At 29.2% G+C, this 22,835-nt stretch overlaps 1 protein-coding gene across 1 annotated transcript in view; it reads right to left on the bottom strand.

Moving 5' to 3' along the window:
- The window catches only part of LOC107171889 (uncharacterized), a 61,428-nt gene extending 50,334 nt beyond the window's left edge, over nucleotides 1–11,094 (bottom strand). The window contains exons 1-2 of the mRNA XM_089215618.1: nucleotides 10,554–11,094; nucleotides 6,155–6,524 (exon numbers count right to left, since the gene is read on the bottom strand). Coding sequence (XP_089071744.1) covers nucleotides 6,155–6,463 — 309 coding nt within the window. The 5' untranslated portion in view covers nucleotides 6,464–6,524; nucleotides 10,554–11,094. The remainder of the gene's footprint in view (nucleotides 1–6,154; nucleotides 6,525–10,553) is intronic.
- Nucleotides 11,095–22,835: the final 11,741 nt, after the last annotated feature.

The following is a 22,835-nucleotide window of genomic DNA, read 5'->3' as shown; positions in this document are numbered from 1 at the left end:
GTTTGTATATTTTCAGTTTATTTGATGGCTAGTCCGTTCGTTGCTACTAATGATGACGAATGTGTAAAAATTATATTATTGTTTGAATCGCCCATCGAGTGGAAAAAAAATTTATTAGTTAACACGTATATTTAAAAAAAGCATAATATAATATATGATTAATTCAACACAGAAATTTCAAATACCACATTAACACGAAAGTCAAAAGAGTAAAATAGGTTATCACCAGACAACCATATACTATATAACAGACAGCATAATGAACAATCCTTGTATATAAAAACAGAGAATACTGAGAAAACACATGTAACAGATATTAGACACCAAACGGGCGTCTCATTTTACAAGTAATAGTAAGCTGATGGAAGACAAAAGCGGTGGCGCTCGTTCTTTATTATGCTTATGGTGATTAAAACCTTGTTTTTTATTATAAACTGTTGAAGATCAACTGTTCTGGATAATGTAACAAAAAAAAAAAAAAGACAGTTTTTAAATCAATTCTGTACAGTTACTATCGAAAAAATTCTTCGACAAAAGTATATACCAATCTGTTACTATAAACATAAAGGAGAAGAAAGAAATATTTTCCAACGTATTACAGTGTATATATTATTATACTAATAAATGAAAAAAAAAATATAAAATATTGCGACTTAAGTTTACTCGTGTTCACAACCAATGTTCTTCTATAAGTAAGAACATCTATAATATAATGTCTAATGATAGCCATGATTATAATATATTATATACACATTTAATATGCGTGCAAGTTTATACATATATAAAGGTGGTAAATGTTAATATATATGTATGCTATGTATTCTAAAAATAGTACTCATCTTGATCATAACGAAACTACACAATATTCGCTACCACCTCCAAAAAGCCCACGCTTAACTAACACAATAATTTAAATACTCCGTGTTTACTGTATAACGTTTGGTATTGGCAAGATAATGATAATGAAAAAAAAATTATTATTATATTTGATGTTATTATTTTAATCTACATAGGTATTTAATGAAAAATAATAATAAAAAACGAACACTCACTTTTAAAAGATATTGTAGTTATCCGAAATTATTATTTTCAATCACATTCAGTTGTGGAGTATAGTCTACAGTACCATCAGAATTTAAAGCGAGACTAAATAATGAAAATTCGTCGGAACTTGGCTTCAATCCAACTGTACAACGTAGACAAGTGCGTGTGTGTGTGAGAGAGCAACGTTATTGCTATTGCTATACAGATAGTCGCTCGTTATGTGTTTCACACAAGACTCGTTTTACATATTAATATAAATATTATTATATTATGATATTATAACAGGAATAATATAAGTGAAACTAATCTTGGCTGAATACTGAATAGGTAATACACTAATATATTTATATATATATTAAATATTATATATAATTATATAATATAACTAATACGATAAAAGGCAGCTTGATAATAATAATATAAAGTTCTATATTATTACGGAATGATCATAATTCCATTAACACGATTTCCAAGTATAAAGTATGATTTCGAGGGACTACCGAAGAGAACAGATTAATATTTAATCAATCAAAATGCAGGGTAGACAATCGAGTTTCATTGAAAAATACAATAATATGTTATACTTATAAAGTTATAACATGTTCAAATATAGTTATTTTCATTGAAACATACGATTTAGGAGCGTTAAACATTTTATATAAATAAAACGCAAACGCATATTGTGAACACAGCAGCATCAGCATGCAGCATTACAACTACAGTCTGTAACAGTGTAACAACGGCGGCGGAGTCTGGTACTGTGGTTGTGTGTAGGAGTCGTTACCCAGTCACCACAGCTGTTTCTACTGAATAACCATCATCAACGCACCCTTTCACCACAGTAGATAAGAAATGTTATTTTTGTTTGATTTATAATTAAAAACCTTTTTGTATTCATGGAGTTGTATTTCAATTCAGCTATCCAAGTTAAGTTTAAAAAAAAAATACATTATTATTATTTCAGACTGCAATGACAACTTTGGTATATTTTATAAAACAAAAAATATCATTATTTCATTTGAGCATTCTAGGCGTCGAATACTCCAAAATATAATATGTAGTTCTTCAGTTTACTTGAAGGTACTAATAAAATATAAAAACATCGTAGACATTATACGATTTATAACAATAATAAAATAACACAATTGAAATTCAAAGGTTTGACGATTATTGAATCCGTGAAAATCCTATGAGATATTAATATTCATCGCGTGAGCCACTCATGTAAACTACTCATCGTCCAGACATGTAAAACAAAGAAAATATAAAATACCCTAAGACACCGAGATTATTCATGTACGTAACGTGTATATTAAAAGATCCATTCATTATTATTCACCGCCACCACTACTATCATCGTCCACCATCGACAACAACACCACCACCACCTCCATCAACACCATAATGCATATAATAATAATAATAATAATACGTGTAGACATAATAATATATGCTAATGCATGGCTATTTTACAATAAAGGTTCCAATGACACCTTGATCAAAAAAATTGTTTTACATACCATGGATTTATTATTCAAGCGAATTTGAAAATTGAAGAATAACAATCAATAAATTATACATACAACAACCATGAGCACAATTATTTGTTGCGTAAAATTCTAGACTCTGATGAAATACGAATTATCAGTAAATCTATATTATTCAATTATTGGACCAAATACAAAATTGCGAGGATTTGAAAAAAACTGCAGACGGCGCACAAAAAATAAGGTATTTAAATTTGAAACTTATCGATAGCAACTTCGTTAATTTTATTTCACAACCGTATACCTACCGGAGTGATGGAGATTGTGCTTATAAATATATTTATGTTTAAAAACATATATTATATTTCTTATTCATGATAATAACAAATGATTTCTTCTTTCGTCAGCGTTATTTTTATTATTAGTACCCAGTAACCACTTGATAAACACAAACTGAAGATCTAAAGATTAAATGAGTCGCCCCCGACATCATATTTTCGTTTTTTTTTTATTACTATTATTATTCTTTTTTTTTTAACGAGTTAAATGTCGCTATTCTATAGTGATTGTTATTTAAAAAACCGGAAATGTCTTTTCTCGCGCCGGCGGAACACGTTATTAGTATCATAGCCGTTGTAATAATAACAACAAGACATTATAATACTACAAGATTGTTGAGGAGACCGTAACGCCGCTGTTTCACTATTATAATATACTTAATATGTAGGGATGGATGCGGCCGGTTTAGTTTAGTACCCTTCTGATAACAATAATAAATCTTTTTCACTCCCGCTTTTGATTTTTCTGTATCATCTGTTATGTTGCTTCTGTCTACGTTGTTTTTATTGTCAACGCCAAAGAACCATCGTTCGTTTCCTTTGCTCGTATTAATTTTTTTTTTAAAGAATCTAATAATAACAATCGTCAGAATAAGTGGCGTGTATACGATGTTTTTATTGTTATTCCTGCAGTACTTCCTGTAAGCAACGGTCAGGTGAATGAAGATAGAAAAACCGGATGCACACAGCACCGCATCACCAACACCGGATGGACTACGGTCGCAGAAGTTAATATATATTTAGTCACGTAAACATTAAAAAAATAATGCAAATCACTAATTATACTATAACTATAATTTATAAATTATAAGTATTATCCTGATAAATAATCTTTACAAAATGTATGTCTTTTAGAGATGAGAAAAAACCTTTTCTACTAAAATGTCAACTTTTTAAATCAAGTTATTTTTATTTCACTTTAATATTATTATCAACTTTTTAAATAATTTCGACAGAGATTTATCAATACTAAATAGATTTTTTAACTTACTGAATAAAACGAGTTAAAATAAAAAAATTATCTTCTAAGCCTTCGAAATGAATACTAGTTTTATCTTTTTACTATTGTCTAACATTTATATTTTTTACCAAACTGGGAATGCGAAGATTAGAACCCGACAAATTAATATAAAAATAATAATACGAGTATATAATATCTCGTATAATATAATGGTATAATATTATACAAATTTAATATTTATCTGTATTTGTTATTAGTTTAATATTGAATATTATTCAGATAATAAATATTATTTTAACTATTTTGTATCTGAATTATAAAAATATTGTTGTATATGTTTAATGTGAACATAAAGAATTGGTTGGTGTGGTTAAAGTGATGGGTAAACAGACGTTTCGTCCCCGCCGTTTCGTCACCGTCAAAAAAACCAATCCACGGACGTTTCGTCTCCGTAAATTTTTAAGATAGGACTTTTCGCGTCCTGGAGAGTTATAACGTTATAAGACATAGGACGTTTGGTCCCCGGCATATTTTGATTAAAGGACATTCGGTTCTCAGGTTTCTAAATAAGTAGCATTCAGACATTATATTATATTAAATTTCGAAGTAATAATACTAGCAAACAAGAAAAAAATAACAAACACTTGGGAAATCGTATGACTGAGTACATTAATGAGAAGCTTGCATGAATTGAATACTTAAAGAAAGTTTACTTTAAATTTTCAAATCAACGATTTTAAATAATTGTATTTATTATATTTTATTATTTGTATTTTGTACCTACACCTATAGTGATGACTATAGTTAACTTCCAAATTAACGATTTAAAATTGTATACCTATATTATATTATTTTTTTCTGTAATATCTAATATAGTATAATAAAGTATAAATATATTGTGTGAATATTGATTATGTATTTGTAATTTTGTAATATTATCATTTAAAAATTAAATTGTTCATTTAAAATTAAAGTACTTATCAAAATATGCCGGGGACCAAACGTACTATGTCTAATAACTCTCCGGGACGAAACGTCCTATCTTAAAAATTGCTGGGAACGAAACATCCGGGGACTGGATTTTTTGACGGGGGCGAAAAGGCGGGGGTGAGACGTTCGCGATTCAAAGTGATGGTATAGTACTAAATTTCGAAATTTTTGTTTATTAAAACTCTCCTTGAGAATCCTATACATAGGTACCGAGTACCTGTTGGAAAATAATTTATCAATAAACATAAGCTAATAGATACTGAATAACAAAAAAATAAATGACCCATCTCGTTTCGTCACGTCAATATAGAATAATGAATTGAAATATTCACTCAAGTGTATGTTTATAGTAAATTACGCAGTTGGTATATCGTAATTACGCAAATTTTTATGGGTATACGTATAGTGAGAAAAATAACAAATTAAAAAGATTAACTAGCTTCAGTCAACTATATGCACAGCGATGTATTATTAGTTGTTATCATTCATTTTATATTAGCGATAAATTATTAAAAAATTATTATGATCTGAGCCAAAATTTCCTACAATATGTAACTTCACTGCTTAAAAAATTTTTTTGGAAAAAAAGCATAAAATCAATATTTATTTATTGATTCGCTCAGAATCAGAATTAATAAAAATAAATTGTTTGTTCCTTATTGGCTCATTATACAAGCAAATAAAATGAGATTATAGCTTTGTATTCATTCTATTAAGGACATAATTTTTTTTTAATTGCCTTCAACATATGAGGACTATAATTTACTATTATTAAAATAATTGAGGTAAGACACGATTGGACCTTTACCAATAATTACAAGCAGGAAGCAGCATTACTTTATTGAATAGAGGCTTTAATAGGTATATAAAATATTTTAAATTAATATGATCAAATTGGTCTTAAATCAATATTTATAATGAATAATCATACTAATTAGCACCATTAGTCTTATAAACAATCATTATTTAAATACTAAAAACATTTGCAGATTCAATAAATTAACATTGATAAAACTAAGAATCATTAAAGTTAATTTTTTTATTTATTTTGTAAAAAAAAAACAAATAAAGTGCATTAAAAACACTTAAAATGTTTATTATAAGTTGTGCTTAAGATTAGTTTTTTTATGCTATATTGATTGATTCTGTACCGTGCTGATATATATTGTAGTTACTATTAACTATAATATAATGCGTAATTATTAGGTTTTAGTACTTAAATTTCGGTAACTTTGTCTAAATTGAGAAGTTTAAACTACTACTTAACAGACAACCCATGATTAACTAACAATTCACATAAATAATCAAATAAGTAAAAATAAATATGTACTTACTGAACGTAGAGAATTGGCGTCTACATCACACGTTAAGTCTCTAGATAGTTCAGTACTTGTAGTCCATCGTTCTATGATTTTACTATTACAAACTTTGTTCGACGATGTCACAATATTGTCAAATATTCTCTGTTGAGGCGGGCACTGAGATTGCTGATGAGTCACTATTATTGGCGTTTTTTCGCAGTCGAGCCAACTTTTAGTGCCTAATTGAAGTTGATGTTGTGCGTTCTCTGGATAAAAAGCTCGATCAGAATCGTCGTCGTAATAGCACGACGAATAATGTTTGAAGTCTTCGTCAGAGTCCATACTATACTAACCCGGAGTTAGCCACTGTTTTTAGTGACCACCGGCGGGTATAATTGTTCACCTATATAATAAAACAAAATTAGTTGAATATCATTGGTTACATTACCATTGTTTTCTATCAACGGTATCAACACCATGCAAATATCAATTTAAAATAGTAATTGTCATTAATAAACAGTGAAAATATTTTTCAAAGAATATTTAATATTCATTAGCACAACTACTATACAACTCGAATATTGGGAAATGAATAGTTATTATTTATATAAGTACCTACAACTCTATAATCTATATATAAATCCTTTGAAAAAAGTATACACTTAATCCTCTTTTAATTATATACACAAATAATGTTATATATTAGGCGATTTGCATAGATAAAAGTATACTACATATAAGCGCATAAAAAACAAATGACCTAACATTCATTATATTTCACACCATCTGGACACCAGATATAGATATATAATTTAAAAACTCGGATATTATTATGTTTTAGTTTTATCTAAGAATTCTCTAACATACTATATCGTTGCTTTGTGTTTTCAACAGTTTAATAAAAATAAAACTCAATAATCTTATGTATTCGTAATTAAGTATAATAGCACATATATTATAATAATATACACTGTACAGGGTAGACTTGTGGGAATTGTGGTTTTCCTGTGTTAGTTTTATGAAAAAATAAGAAAGTACTGTGTAGCTCACACTGTATACATAATATGTATTATGTAGATAAGTACGTAAAAAATGCATTCATCGTCATTCAAATAAACCGATTTAAATATTTTCATCAATGATAATGCATCATTGATCATATGAATGAGTAATTATTATTAAGTAATAAAGATAATATATTTTGGCATGCAATAACGTTCACACAATTGCGCAAACAAAATCAACAAACCATCAGCGAGTGCGAAACCAGTTGGTTTTTTTTCGGCACAAAGAACTCGTCGCCGTCGTCTCTTGTAGAACACAATAAGTAATGAGCATAATATTCCAAAAACCACACGTACACATCCCTTTTTTACGCGGGCGGCTCGGTTAGCCATAACATAATTCTCCCACGAATCTCTCCTGTCTACCATCGCACATACACACACACACACACACACACACACACGCACACACACGCGCACACACACACATTCAATATATATATATATATATAATATTAGTTTGCTTCTCCGCCCGCCCTTTCGTTCTCTGTATATTTCTCCGACACACACGGTCGTCTCTCGTTTCTGTCCCCACCGACCCCGTCCCCGACTGTTTATCGTCACCGAACGAAAGAGACTAGGTCTACGACGACCACGATGGCGACGACCGGTTGCACATGCATGCACGCACGCACCACGCATGCATAAGGAAAACGGCACCATAATATTATATATTAATATTATAATATATATCCCTATATATATATACTTATACTATGAGCCTTCTGCTCTCCCTCGATTATAATACACACAAACATATAAAGTCTTCTCCTCACTAATAGGAGATATAGCTGCAGAGTATAGTGTAGTACTATTGGTGGTTGTAGTAGGTAGTGCAGAGTAAGTACGAGTACGCGCCATAGTTAAGTAACACGATACTTGAATGGGCGATATCGCTGTAGACGGTAGACACATGGAGAAAGAGAGAATGAGAAAGAAAAATAGACAGAGCTAACGAGTGAGAGGGACCAAAGGAGAGAGACTTCGGCGGCGACGATACGGAGGGGTACAACACAACCCACCAAACGTAGTAGACGGATATTGTAAAGAAAAAAACGACACACGACGCCGTTTTTGTGCTGCTTCCCAGATGACGGTCGAGTGTGTGTATGTGTGTATGTTTTATGTACACACGTGTGTGTATGTGTGTAAAAGAGTAGATACTTGGCATGACAGCAGCACCAGCAGCAGCAGGTGTGCAGAAGGACGACTACGTCATCGGTTGTATATAATATTACAACGCGTATATAGGTGGTACGTTCTAGGTGGTAGTATATAGGAGATATATTATGCGACATATACGGGCGTGATCTATTGGGACGAGCACAAGGGGCAAGGGTTTTGTAATTTATTTTTTGGACTATTAGATTTCACTCACGTTCAAATTTAGCACACCGGCAAAGATTCCATTGATTAAAAAAAATTTAAATAAAGAACAGTTTCATAGATTTAACTTCAGGTTTAGGTGCTTTTTCGATGGTGTGCTGTTGTGTAAAGTATACATATAGTATAAATAAATGTTGAAGATAAAACAAAAGTATTTCAAATATTTCGAGATGATGAGAATGATGCCATTTTAAACAATCTAAACTTTAAGCTATACTTTAAAAAAAATCTTTACTACGTTTGTATAACGCAATCTAGTAAATTCTATGTATTTTTTGTTATTTAACTAATATTTATAACGTTGTAAGCTAATAACTAAAGTTGTTCATGCTAAACCATGAAAAAAAATAAAAAAAAATAGTTTATATTATCAATTATAATATTGACTACAACACTTGTAATATAGTTTTTTTGTGAAATAATTAAGTTTAATAATATTATTTAATGCTGCATAAAAGTTACACATCAAACATAACATATTGTTCTAGCAATACCTAACCACGTACCTTGCAAGGTTTTTTGTAATCATTTCATATTTTGTCCATCGATAACCTACCCAAACAGCACTATCTCATTGATTAAATGGTTTATTTTATAATAATGTAAAAATAATTATTATTCAAATAATTCTTCTTAAGAGAACGCTTTACCCACATGTGTTGTCTCCGTCTTATAAAGGTACGATATAGCAAAAACTATTTTATGTGGGATAGAACCACTCAGGCTGTAGTCATAACTATAAGAAACGAATTTTTCACACAGTAAAAAGGAGAACATTTACTGTGCAACATCATTTTTATTTTTTGATATCACAAATACAAAAAAAGTTATTCAAGTCTGAAATAATTATCTTTTGGTATTTCCGATATCGAAAAAATATAAACGATATTGCTCAATAATTTTATTGTTCTCCTTTTTACGGTGAGAAAATGTCGTTTATTGGTAATAGCTACAGAATGAATGCTGTGAATGGTTCTAACCCGCGTAAAATAGGTTTTGCTATGTTATACGTTTGTACAACGGAGACAACACATTCGGGTATAACGTCTTCTTAAAGACTGGATGATATTAAAACCTGAATCCGTGTACTCTTTATGTGCTGCAGAATTTTACCAGATACAAACGTTAGAATATCACGCTATGTTGCCTTCCTCCAGATGTTCGAAGGGCTGTCGAGGTCATGTATTCGAGGATTGATCAAATATCAACCAAAAGGGCCACCAAAATGAATACGATGCCTTTGGTTTGGGATTAAATTTGAGTAGGTATTAATACTCAAGTATAAAGATGAACGACAGTTATTCATTTAAATTATTACAACAACAAATTATATAGGATCTTTATTTTTTGAAAGTTAACCCTCAAAGCCCGATGTTCTATAAAAATTAAATAATATATTCAACAATAAATTAAATTAATTGTGATAAATTTCGCATCACAATTATTTTTGAATATACAAAAATATTACTGTACACTTGACACAGTACATTATATAAAGATATTACCTAAAAATTTGAAAATATATGATGTTTAATGATCCTTATCACAACAGTTGGTTAAGATATACATAACAAGAGCATACACAATATTACACACTAGTATAGTTAGGACGTGTTGTGTACTCTTGTATTCTCGTAACTATTAATTGTAGATAAGATGACTGATAATCGAGTTAATTATTTTGATACGACCAACAGGTATAAGATGTCTTATCGTTTTTATGGACGGGTGGTTCATGTTATATTAAAAATACGTTCAATATTCAGCGTATTTGTTACGTATTATTTGTAATTTTTCTGTTTTCACCATGAATCACGATAATATATTATAGTATTATAGTAACAAGAATGTGTAAAATTTTTTAAATTCTAACGAATAATGTTAAAATCGATGACTTAATGCAATGATAACTTAAAATCTACAAGTTTTTTAAACTGTCAAAGTATATCATTATAACTTAAAAAATACGTGAAATATGTTACCTATAATCCCAAATCAACTGTTATTTGTAGGGCAGCAATGGACAGCAGCAGCAGATGAATAATCGAAGCAAGTAAGCAACAATAATAGTATAGTTATAAAACGAATTATTGGCGACCGTCTCGTTTTGTAGCACTACGGCCGGTGTGATAATATTTGATCTGGCGATTTCATTGTCAACATTCGTATTGGCGATTCGTTCTCAATCATAGATTAACATATTTACTACATATGGCTTTATGTACATTCAGTCGGATAAATCGATGGATTTCGAACAACGAAATTCGCGAGTATAACAACACCTAAATAATATGTATTATATACTCCGAAGACGATAAAAAAAAGGTTAATTGAAATCACGGGAAAAAACCAAAAAACGTCGGACCGCGAAATAAAACAGAACCGGACCGATGTGTGTGCGTGATAATAACCGCGCAACCAACAAGTGTATATTTTTTATTATGTACGCTCGTTGACGACACGCACGACACGCAACAACAGAGACGGCACAGCAAAGACTACGGGAACGACGACGGCGAAACGATGAATGAGTCGGACCACGGACGTCGCTGCGGCAGCGGCGGCGGCGGCGGCGGCGGTGGTGAGTATTGCTGTTGGCCGGTTTCCAGCCGTCGTCGTCGTTCTTCGGTCGAGCAGCAGCGTTCGTGTGGAAGGGGTTGCGGGGAGCTGCGGTGTTTTAATAATAATAATGACGACGACGACGATGTAAATCGTTGGTGTATATAATAATATACCATATTATATTATTACGTGTATATAATAATAATAATATTAATAATAATGATAGTAGTAATAGGCGTATAACAGAAACGGCAATGACCGTTATCCGCCAGATGGCGGACCGCGCGCGCGCCTCCGCGCAAACAGGTCTCTCGGAAACACGACACGCCGAGCACGACACCGGCCGGCCTGGCCGACCGCCGATGTCGCGTAATATTTTCGATACAGCGAAACGCGTTGGGTACAACACTTATAGAGTAGTAGTATTGTATACCTGTGCGCGATTTCTGCGCACGCGCGCTACGCTGAACCGATGCATGAATGAACGGACGAGGATTACGGCGGGTAAGTCGACTAAGTCTCGTTGCGTACCAAAAAAGCTAACTCGCCGATTCCGTAACTCGTTTGTTTGGTCTGTCCGTACGGTGAAACGCTCCTGGTCGACCGGCCCATCTCGCGTGTTATTATTATTATACACTCACACCGTTATTATGTAGGTACACGCGGTTATAAACTTATAACCACAATTACCACCGCCGTCGTGTGTGCCGCGAAAGTCACCGGACGCCACCACTTCTGCCCCGCATTGTGTTGTATTTTAATCGGCTCCACACACATTATTTACACGAATTTATATGACAATACAGATGTTATCTTAATATAATAAAATATTTTTTTTAAAACCGTGTGAGACAAGGATGCTGTTCTTTTATTAAGACGGGTTAGGCGTTCGAGACGTACGACCGCAGGTACACACTACAACGTCGCGTTCAATTATTCCATTGAGGACAAATCGATTTTAAATGTGATACAGAAGCACTCAATGTACAACAAAATATATGTGTACCGGTATATTGTACCTATATCGGTATTGTTGTCGCACGCTGACATTTTTATCGCATTCCCGTGTGGGAAATTAAGTGTGTGTGCGGACACTACTGGCTAGCCATGTAGTAGGTATAATACTACAATAGATACTGTTTGGCATACAATTTGACCTTATTCACTAGGTATATTATATTGAACTCTATAAGAAAATAGGATGCAATAAATGAGAATGAAAAAAAAAACGGAAATGCTGTACCGAAAAATTTTAAGAAATATAAAAGATACAAAGATCCCTACTGTGTCATTGTTACAGTAGGTATGTATTTAACCGACCAAGAATCCACATTCGCATCAACATTCAACGTATAGAGCATAGTTACCCTAACCCTATATTGAAGACTATACTATACAACACTAGTCAGTAAATTCAGTATTATTGTACATACCTATTTAAAATTTAATTTTAAACTGCCCATTTTATTCGAAAAACATTTTTTTAATTGATCTGGGTTTACTAAATAGTTTTTAGAAATTATGGCACATTTTAATGTAATAACTAAATACTAACTTATAAAAATTGTTTATTTTCAAACATGTATTTTTGAACTATGTTTTCAGACAGTTGACTATTCATTCAAACACTAGACATTTATGTACAGTCGTACAGGTGATCCAAACCCTCAAAATGGCTTTGTTTAAAGACTTTTTTTAACAAGTGAAACTGCAATATTAGAATAGGAAAAAGAAAACAGACTAAAACGATTTCCTAATGGAAGATCTGCGTCATGATTCATGAATTAGTAATAACAGAAATATTTTACTATATTTCTAAATCTGCAATGTCTAAAAAAAAGTTATTTAATATAGATGTTATATACCCTATTTATATTTATTTATGTGGATTGTGTCCCACTTTTTTACCTTAGATTCATCTAATTAGGTTCTGCACATTGTTTTTAACATATTCGTATATTTTTGAAACAAAAGTAACGCATTAATAATTTCATTGAAAATAAAAACTATTAATACAATATTAGTTAAATATAAAAAATTCATTCCCCATTATTTTTATATCATAAAAAATTATAAATCACAATTATTTCGAGTTAAATATATTATATACTTAGTAAAGTATTTGTTTGGAATATTATATTTAAAATACTTTATTTACATGTTACTCCGAAATATGCAAAATAAAGCTTACACAAATGTACAAATTAAGGCTTAAGCAACAACCAAACGAATATTTCATCATTAATCATAAAGAATAAATACATTATAATCTACTGTACATACTACATACAGACATACTTTCATATGCGAGTATTTTTTTTTTTTATCATAAAATGTTGACTTAATAATTAATAAAAAATATTTATATTTACCTATATTGTATTGTGTATACAACTTATTGTATTATATTTATGTATATAGTACATTATCAAGTCCTAATTATTAAACTTTTTTAGAGGAGACTGTTGTCAACCTCGGCACAACGACACCGTCGTCTGTAGGTGACGTATTGTGTATATATAAGAACAATAAATAAAATACAGTAAATAAAAAATGAACAATAAATCAGACGTAGTAACGACGTTTGTTTATACAAATATTGCAATCTTTAACGTTCTCACACTAACTATATTAAGGGTACGAAGTACTAAAACGTTGTAGGTAATGGTAGTATAAATAATTAACTTTAAAATGCCTAGTAATTAGTGTATCATATGTTTTAATAGTTGCGTAAAATAGAAGAACAGAAAGTAACATAATTTTATTACCAAATATATCCAACTGATATAAGTGATATACTGATAGTAAAACCTATAATTGGTTATTAAGTTATATAATTGTTCAATGCTTATCAAATAATTATCTCCTAATAGTCAATTTATTATACACATGATTTTTAGGTAACCACTGCCAATCAGTTGTGAATTTGTGATGAATTATATTTACTACTGACAAGATAGAAGTTCAACTGAAATTTTAATTTATCGATCCAATAAATAACTTTGATGAATTCTGAGAAAATAAAACAACTAGTTATTTAGTTTTGTCTACATTAGCGTATATATAAATATTTAAAAACAGATTATTATGATGACCAGTACATATTAATCACAGTGTAAAATGTATTGAATTATATAAAGGATTTGTATACTATTTAGTATATTATTATAACTCAGAAAATTTTGAATAAGCACACCATTCCTCAGTTCGACAACTTCTGAATAAATTTAACTAAACATAATCTAAGTAACTCTTTTGAAAAGCGCTGTCACGCAGTGGCCGTTTTCATTGATATTTTTAGTCTTTATAATAAGGTATCAAAGTTTGTTATACAAACTCAAATCTATCTACAAGCCAAATTACCTTCTTGACACCGTAACTTCATTTCTTTCTAACAGACAATTTTCTGTCAGAATAAATTAATGATAACCTCTCTACTTTTAAATTCATAAAAGTCGGCGTTCCATAATCCTGGGACCTATCTTATTTAACGTCTACATATAATGACATTCCTCAGTCTCAATACACCAACTTCACCCTTTTACTGGTGACATTACTACTATCTATCAGGCACGTAACTAGACATTTTTCTGTAAGGGGGCCAATATTTTTTGGTCCCTTTCTGTTTTTTGTACCCAATACCACTCCTCTCCTTATCAGACAATATCTATAAAAAATAATACTACATTTCACAATGTATTGTCTGTATTAGTTAAGCATTATATTTTTGTTATTTATTAATATAGGTATATACAATATACATCTTAAAAAACTATATTAGGACAAGTCGTCTATTTCTATGGTTCGCTGCTTAGTGCTAAGTCTCTAACTCGGTATATAATAATATTATATTGGGACATATCATTTTGTTAGGCATGTTTATTTTATTTTACGATTATCGTATTGGTCCACTATTATATATAGTATTGTCTGTAGTTGTGTTTATCAAATGTGCGTTCGATAGACTCTATAAATGTATTAATAGACGTCTTATTAGTTATTGTCTATCTTGTATTATTGACAAATATTTATAAAATTTCGGAATTTAATTTTTGTTATACGATCGTTAACTTTACCATATTACGGAGTACCAATAGTACCATACTATAATATACAATTAGGATTTAACCAGCTTGGGACAATTATATTACACACCATAATATTTAAAAATAAAAATAAAGGGGGCCAGTCCGGGGCCACTGACATTTCTTAGCAGGCCAGGCCCCCTAAGGCCCCCCTTGGAGACGTGCCTGCTATCTATACACAAAATATCGCAACTAGAAAGCTATAGTATAAATTTACAAAATCACTTGAACACATTATCTTATTTATGGAAAAAATGAGAAATATTAATAAATCCTTCATAAAGCATAAGGGTCTTGTTTAGGCTACGTCATAACCGAATACTTTATATCCTCGCTAAAATTTAACAATGAACCAATCCCTTGGAAGCCGACCATCAAGTACCTTGCCAACTTCTAAATATATGATGCTTTTTCCTATTATAAACAGAATGTCCTCACTTCAAAAAAAAACGCTCCTTATTACTTATTTATAAGTTATAACCAAATACTGTGACCACTGCTCACGTATGATTGTCCTATTAAATGCACCCTAACCCTTTAAAAAAATTAAAAATATTCTAAAACAAAACATTAAGAATAACAATGAATTATCTACGGTTTGTAAAAAACTAAAAAATACGCAAAGACCTCGAATTCCTGATCTTCAAGACCGTGTTAAACATTTGACTAAAAATGTCAAGTCTATCCACAAATCAACAGGCTCAATACACTACCATCTTAACACAAAACCACCACTTCAATGCCACCTCCATAGTGGACACTTGCATCATTTAATTTCTTAACAATTATTTCTCTCATTTAGTATAATAATATATTTAATAGAATATTAACTATGAAAATTTAATCACTATATTATTTATTTATCGAACTTAGGAGACTCAAGATATGTATTTAATTATTATTATCACAAGTTTAGATAGCACAAGCAAGGAGTTTCCCATGTAAATAAAGTAAGTATTTACTATTTAGTATAAATAAAAAATTAATGTAAATATGAAAGTTATTTTTACTTAGAAGCAAACACAAGCGATTAAATTAAATTTTAAATTTTTTTAAAATTTAGTTTCAATTATTTTTAAATTAACTGTTTGGTAGGAGTGTAGTATTGTCCAAACAGACTTTCCTAATATCGGTTCTAAATCGGAAAAAAATTTACTGTTAGGTACCAAAAAGGTTAGATTAGACTAGAATTTTTATTTATAAAAGCTAAGTTTTGTTTGATAGTAATTTATAAAAATTTACCTAAGAAATTAAAAATATAGTTAAATTTAATCAATATTCCATTAAACAGAATTCTTTAAGAAAAATAATGTAATTAAATCCATATATTATGTATATTATAATATATAAAGGTATACATACCATACCATGGCATACGGGCATATCGTAATAACAACAATAACTTATAATTAATATGATATTATAGGTACTGATACACAGGGTGTCCCGCAAGAATTTACCCATTGCGATATCTCCCGAAATAATGAAGATATCAAAATTCTGATTTTGTAATAAATCTCATATAGGGGTAAGAACTACAATCATTTCATATTTTAATAATTTATCTTAATGTTTTAGAAAAAAGTTAAAAAATATATTTTCTTCTTTAATTTTTTCCAAAAAAATTTACTATAACCATTTTGTATAATTTATTTTTCTGAAAATATTGACGTTTCAAAATTTTATCCTCCTGATTTTTAATATTTTTTCTAGTTTTGAAGATAGAAATCAGCAATCACAAATGTTGAAATGTACAATCCTCAAGAATATATTATTATAAAATATTTTCGCCATAAATAAGTTATTACTGTATTAAGTCTGTAAATTAAAATCAATTGTGTTATGCTCTATGCTCATATAGTTATATATGTATTTATGTTTCAATTGTTTATATTTATAAACATCCAATATTGTCAGTAGACAAAATAATCATAGCCTACATGGACTCACTTTTCATTCTCAGCTCTCTCAACACTTAAGATTTACAGTATTGTCATATTGAATAATATAGAATATTGTGTTACAGTTTTTGTATAACTATTATGTGGTTAATGGTTATCACTATCCAGTCGAGACAGTCGAGTATATTTATTTTTTGATTCAATTCGACGTATAGAAAAGTTATTGGCTATTTTATATGTTCAATAGGTAATTGTTTAATAATATTTATGATTTTTATAATTTTAAACCATATTACTGGGTATTTAATATTTATATAGATATTAAATAATAATAATAATAACTCAACCTAAGTTAATATAAGTTAATTGAAATTGTCCATAACATATATTGACTTAATTGAGCTTAAAAAAAAAAATTAGTTTAACTATTTACTTTAAATTTTTTAATACGTTTTTCATTAACTTAAATAACTCAGTTAAAAATCATCAATAACTTATCCAGGCTTTGTAATTAGCATATTTTATTCAAATAAAAAATGAAATTGAAAACTTCAAATTCCTAAACAGATTTTCTTGTTATAAATATCAGAGTCATATGCATAGATGAAAACAAAACATTATTCATGTTTCATGATGGGATGATGATTACAAAATGCATTATGTGTATTACCATAAGGCTCAATTTAGATAATTTACTCTGATCTCAGCCTACCGTGATAATATATTAACAAAATTATAAAAATAAAAATTTATAATTTATATATATCATTTACAGTCCTATGGTTTAAAGGTTACTACATCCACAGCAGAATGATCTTCAATTCCAAATAAGAAATTACAAAAGAATAGTGATAACTAAGATTAAAAAAAATAAATAATCAACAACGTAGAATTCCACGAATCAGTGCAAAACAAACTAACATTGACATATTTTTATCAACACATTATATTTAAATTTTAAACCCCAATAATTGCTTCCAGTGCTTGGTACACTTAACATTTGTGGAGTGAAGCACTTATTATTTGAATTAAGATTGATTATAATTGATTTTTATGTTATCTACAAAAAAACAAAATCAATATTGTTAAAAATTGGGTTTGCGTAAAAATTCTCATTTTTTCTAAACTTTTTTCGTATTTTCCGATTACTTTGATATAAGCTGTAATTTTTTTTTCCAACCAAATTACTAACTAATTTTAATTTTCTACCAGAGTCTACACTCAACGTTATTGAACAGTTTCTAAAATAGGTAGGCATAGTAAATTGCACCTATAGTAAAAACTTAACTGTAAATTATTAATTGATGCTTTAAATGATCAACTTTGATAATTTTTTTTATGTTTTAAACACATATATTTTGTTTGCTGAATTTCCTCAGAATATCTAAGCATCAGCTTCCGCAATATTAAGGGGCTCTGCTAGGATTTGATTTGAGGTACAATATTAAGTTATTTTTCATCTAGTCTAGCCATCCGGGATCTATATTGTAAATTTGTAAATGATTTTAGTGTAAGTCAAATTCAATTCGGGCACCACTCTCGTACACACATACACATTTCAATAATTATATAAGTCTATAACAATATAAAATTTACCATAATAATAATTTTACGACAATTATTTACTTATTTTTTTGGACAAAATTAAAATTAAGTTAACGTTGGCTGATTTGCAAAAAAAATTCTGTGGATCGTACGATACATTTTCCGTTTTTAATTTTAATAATTATGATTTAAAAATATTCATGTTTTAATGTTTTTTAAAATTTTCAATTAAAGTTCATAATGATATGATATTTAGTTTTTACAAATTTTCTGTCAAATTCAAATTGTTTTCAGAATAAGAATTAGACAATGTAAACTACTTAGATTTTGTCAAAACAAAAGGCACCTTAACTCGGGAAACTAATGCCTACGAATCATTTACGAACATTTTAATACAAGCTTTTATACTCCTTATTCTCATATTTATAATTGTAAGGATTAAATAATACAGTTGCAATCTGAAATTTACCCAAACATTAGTAGTTTAATTGAACTTTATAAATTTCAATAGATAGAAAAAATTGTTCAGCAATAAAATTATAAAAATGATATTACAAGGGCTGAATATGTAAAATTATGTCTGCACATTACTATAGTACTATACTGATATAAGAATACAATTTATAAATAAATTATAATATTATTATTATTATTATTTACTCTATGTGTAATTATAATAATTAAAAAAAAATTAATAAATTAATATACCTTCCCACATAATTTAATTTAATAAAAAATTTAATTTTCCCAAATTTTCCAAGTTTGATTAATTTATTTATTTTAACAAAAACAACAAAATCATTTTTGTAGGAGAGAGTGTGAAAGTCTCCTCCTCGTGGTGTCCACTGGGATAATGTCATATGTCCTGCATCATGAAAATAATATCTCAACCGGAGAAGCTCTAACTATCAAACACGTCCTTCTACACTGCCGAAATTTTACAGATACCAGAACCTCCTTAAACATTCCAGAACACCTCTACGAAGCACTCGGACCGGACTATGAAAATTCTATTAATATTCTAACTTTCCTAAAAATAACCAAACTTTATAACCTCATATAATTTCATATGTTTTCCTAGATATTCCCCTACTTTAATTACACATACCTACCAAGAATAATTTTATTGTAATATTGTAAAATGTATTGTAAATTGTACCTGTATAGTGTATATATAAGTAATATTTTAAAATATGTAAGCTAATAACCTTAGTTGTTGAGGCTTTAAAGTAATAAAAAAAAAAAAAAAAAAAAAAAATATCTCAATCGGTTGCAATTTATTACATAGAAATGTTCGTTTCGTTGGGTGCATCAAATAACGTTTTTCCACCAAACTCACTTGGTTTTCACTGAGCTACAACACGGACAGACGTAAATTTTAAGTTTAATTCTAATTTTTTAGTCTAGTGCCTAGCAATCTAACGTCCCTACTCCATAACCAATAGCGTGTTTAATTCAAAAGGTACTATAACTTCAAACATTTATCTAGTGTGTACGATGATAATAATAATAAACAGAAAGTTAAAAAAAAAAAAATGATATTAAATAGTTCAATGAAAACAAAACAATTTTCAGATAATTTATGCATAATACTTATTTGAGTTTCCTCCTCCTATAGTCACTAGAAATTAGTTTAATACGTAGTTATTGAACCATAAATTATAAATATAAAATTCCAAAAATATATTCAATTATTTCACTAATATAGGTTTAGCGAAATTTCTGTAAAAACAATATAAAACTATATTTATATAATATAAATTTTTGAGTTACAGCAGCGAAATAAAACGTCGATTTTGTCGAAAACTTTATAATGCGTAAAAATCCTCGTTTTTCGTTATTTTTTTGTGGTTTTTACTGATCCTTTTGAAAACTACTGGACATTGTTTACTTTTGACACCCCAATGCTCCAACTAGATGAATTTTCCTTTTCAAAGAGAGGCTGAAGTCAAAAATCAAAACATTATTTCTACTCCAAGACGTGATGACAAATACACAAAAAAACACATACATCATTGTAAAATCAATACATCTCTCACTTCGTTTAGAATCAAAAAAATATATATATAAATAACTAGTCTATAATATATTTTACAGTTTTTCTTTTGTTTTTTTTTAATAACTATTATACTATAGAAATTAGGTACAATATTTTCTTCATTATCCTTGATGAATACCTATATTTACTATTTACAATTTAAACAAATATTTAAACTGTTGATAAACCATAAACATAACAGACACACAACTAAACAATGTGTATAACTTTTAGACGTTATTTTACATCAAGTCATGTAGGTATACCTTATACCATACACCCGATAAACATGTTTAGGTACCTGAATACGCGGTGATCGGTTATAATTTATAGTTATTGGCGTTACCGCACTACTACAGCTACAGAGTGCACAAAATACAAATTGTATAAATACGTGCTATAATATAATAATATATTAATATTTGTGTAAATTCTAAATGAATAACACGAAGATTTACGGAAAATGATAAATCATTATATTAGGTACATTATAATTGCAAATATGAACAAATGAAATCATTCACATCACATTTATATACGTATATTGTATATATACTAATAGTACTTAATTTCGGCATAATACGTATACATAGTTAAGTTGGGTTGAATTTTGGAAGCAGCAAGCCTATTTATTATGTATACATCACTTATTTACACATTCACACGATTTACACCTTTAAAATTATACCATACTCGGTTACTATGTAAATATAACAAATTTTAACAATAATGACGGTCGTATTACAGGAGTCAAGAGAGAAAATATTATGTTTATATGTTTTTAGAGGAAACATGTGAATAATATGTTCATCTTACCTTCACCGTATAGGCGAGGTTCATAATTATAAAAAAAGTTATAATATTTTGCTAATTTATAAATTAATTAAATATTATAATATAATCGTCAGACACATAGCTATGGATCATAGATACAAAAACTCATAGTATTTTATATTAAATGCAACCATCTTTACATATGCATAACGCGATATTATTATATTTTTAAAATCAGCTATACCTTACTAGTTCTATCATATTTTAATAAAGTGGATTTATACATTGAATAGCATTGTATAGCTAATGTATCTAGATTTTTACCTTGAACAGGAGAAAATAAATCCATTTACCCAAACAGAATACGTACTAATTTTTTGATAAAAATTTTTACCTTGTTTCCGATAAAACAATTATATCATAATCAACCAATGCAACATTACGGGCAAAAACATCAAGTTTGGTATTTATACCACGGACATTCTGATAATAAAAATACAGTTGATTTGATATAACATTAACATTGGGTTTTTCTAGTTTTTTGAGACAACAGGCAAATCGTTTACGTATTTGATGAAAAGATCAGTTTCCTCTGCAGTTTTTCTACGATTTAATTCACCAGTAACACTTTTTAGGTGTTTTTGTTGTTGCCTTGTTCTATCAGTAGATATACTCACAAGTTTAAAATCAATCGAACTACAAAAATTACGTTTGCTTTTTAAAGCGTCATATTATACATCAAGTTGATTTCGGTACAGAGTAGCTCGAATAGGCCGACATTAATTAGTAGTTTTACCTAAACGTATAATATTAATAGGTTCAATTTATATATATATTTTCTTAAATATATTTGAAATATAATTTTTATCATCAGAATTAGATTGATTGAGAGATTCAGGTAGGTATATTGAACAAAATTATATTGCGGCATCTAGACTGACAATCGGAAATTTCCGCAAAAGTATGTTCCTGATTTAAAGAAGTTGAGTTACTACTACCAACTTCAAGTTGAGATATTTTAGACTCCAGATGTTCAATTTTAGTGGCAAGTGAGTTATTTTTAGCAGGAATCTCATCAAACTGCTTAGAGATAATATCAAGTTTACCCGTTTACCATCAATATCAGCAACTTTTATATCCAATAGTTTTCTGTCTTCACGAATAGAATGAACTGTAGTGATTAATTTGTTTTGAGTAACTTTAAAATCATTGATGGATTTAATAATTTTATCTAGTTTTTCAGATGAATTGTCAACTTCCATAGCAATAAAAATATATAAAATAAGAGAAAAGATCGAAAATATTTTAATTATAACTATATATAGCGTAATAATTATACTGCAATTAAATCGAAATTCA

This window comes from Diuraphis noxia, unplaced genomic scaffold, assembly GCF_037042655.1.
Source record: "Diuraphis noxia isolate RWA-SAM2 unplaced genomic scaffold, SU_Dnox_SAM2 contig0001, whole genome shotgun sequence".
NCBI classification, from domain to species: Eukaryota; Metazoa; Arthropoda; class Insecta; order Hemiptera; family Aphididae; genus Diuraphis; species Diuraphis noxia.
Note: the sequence above shows the minus strand (reverse complement) of the source record. Positions and strands in the feature narration are given on the sequence as shown.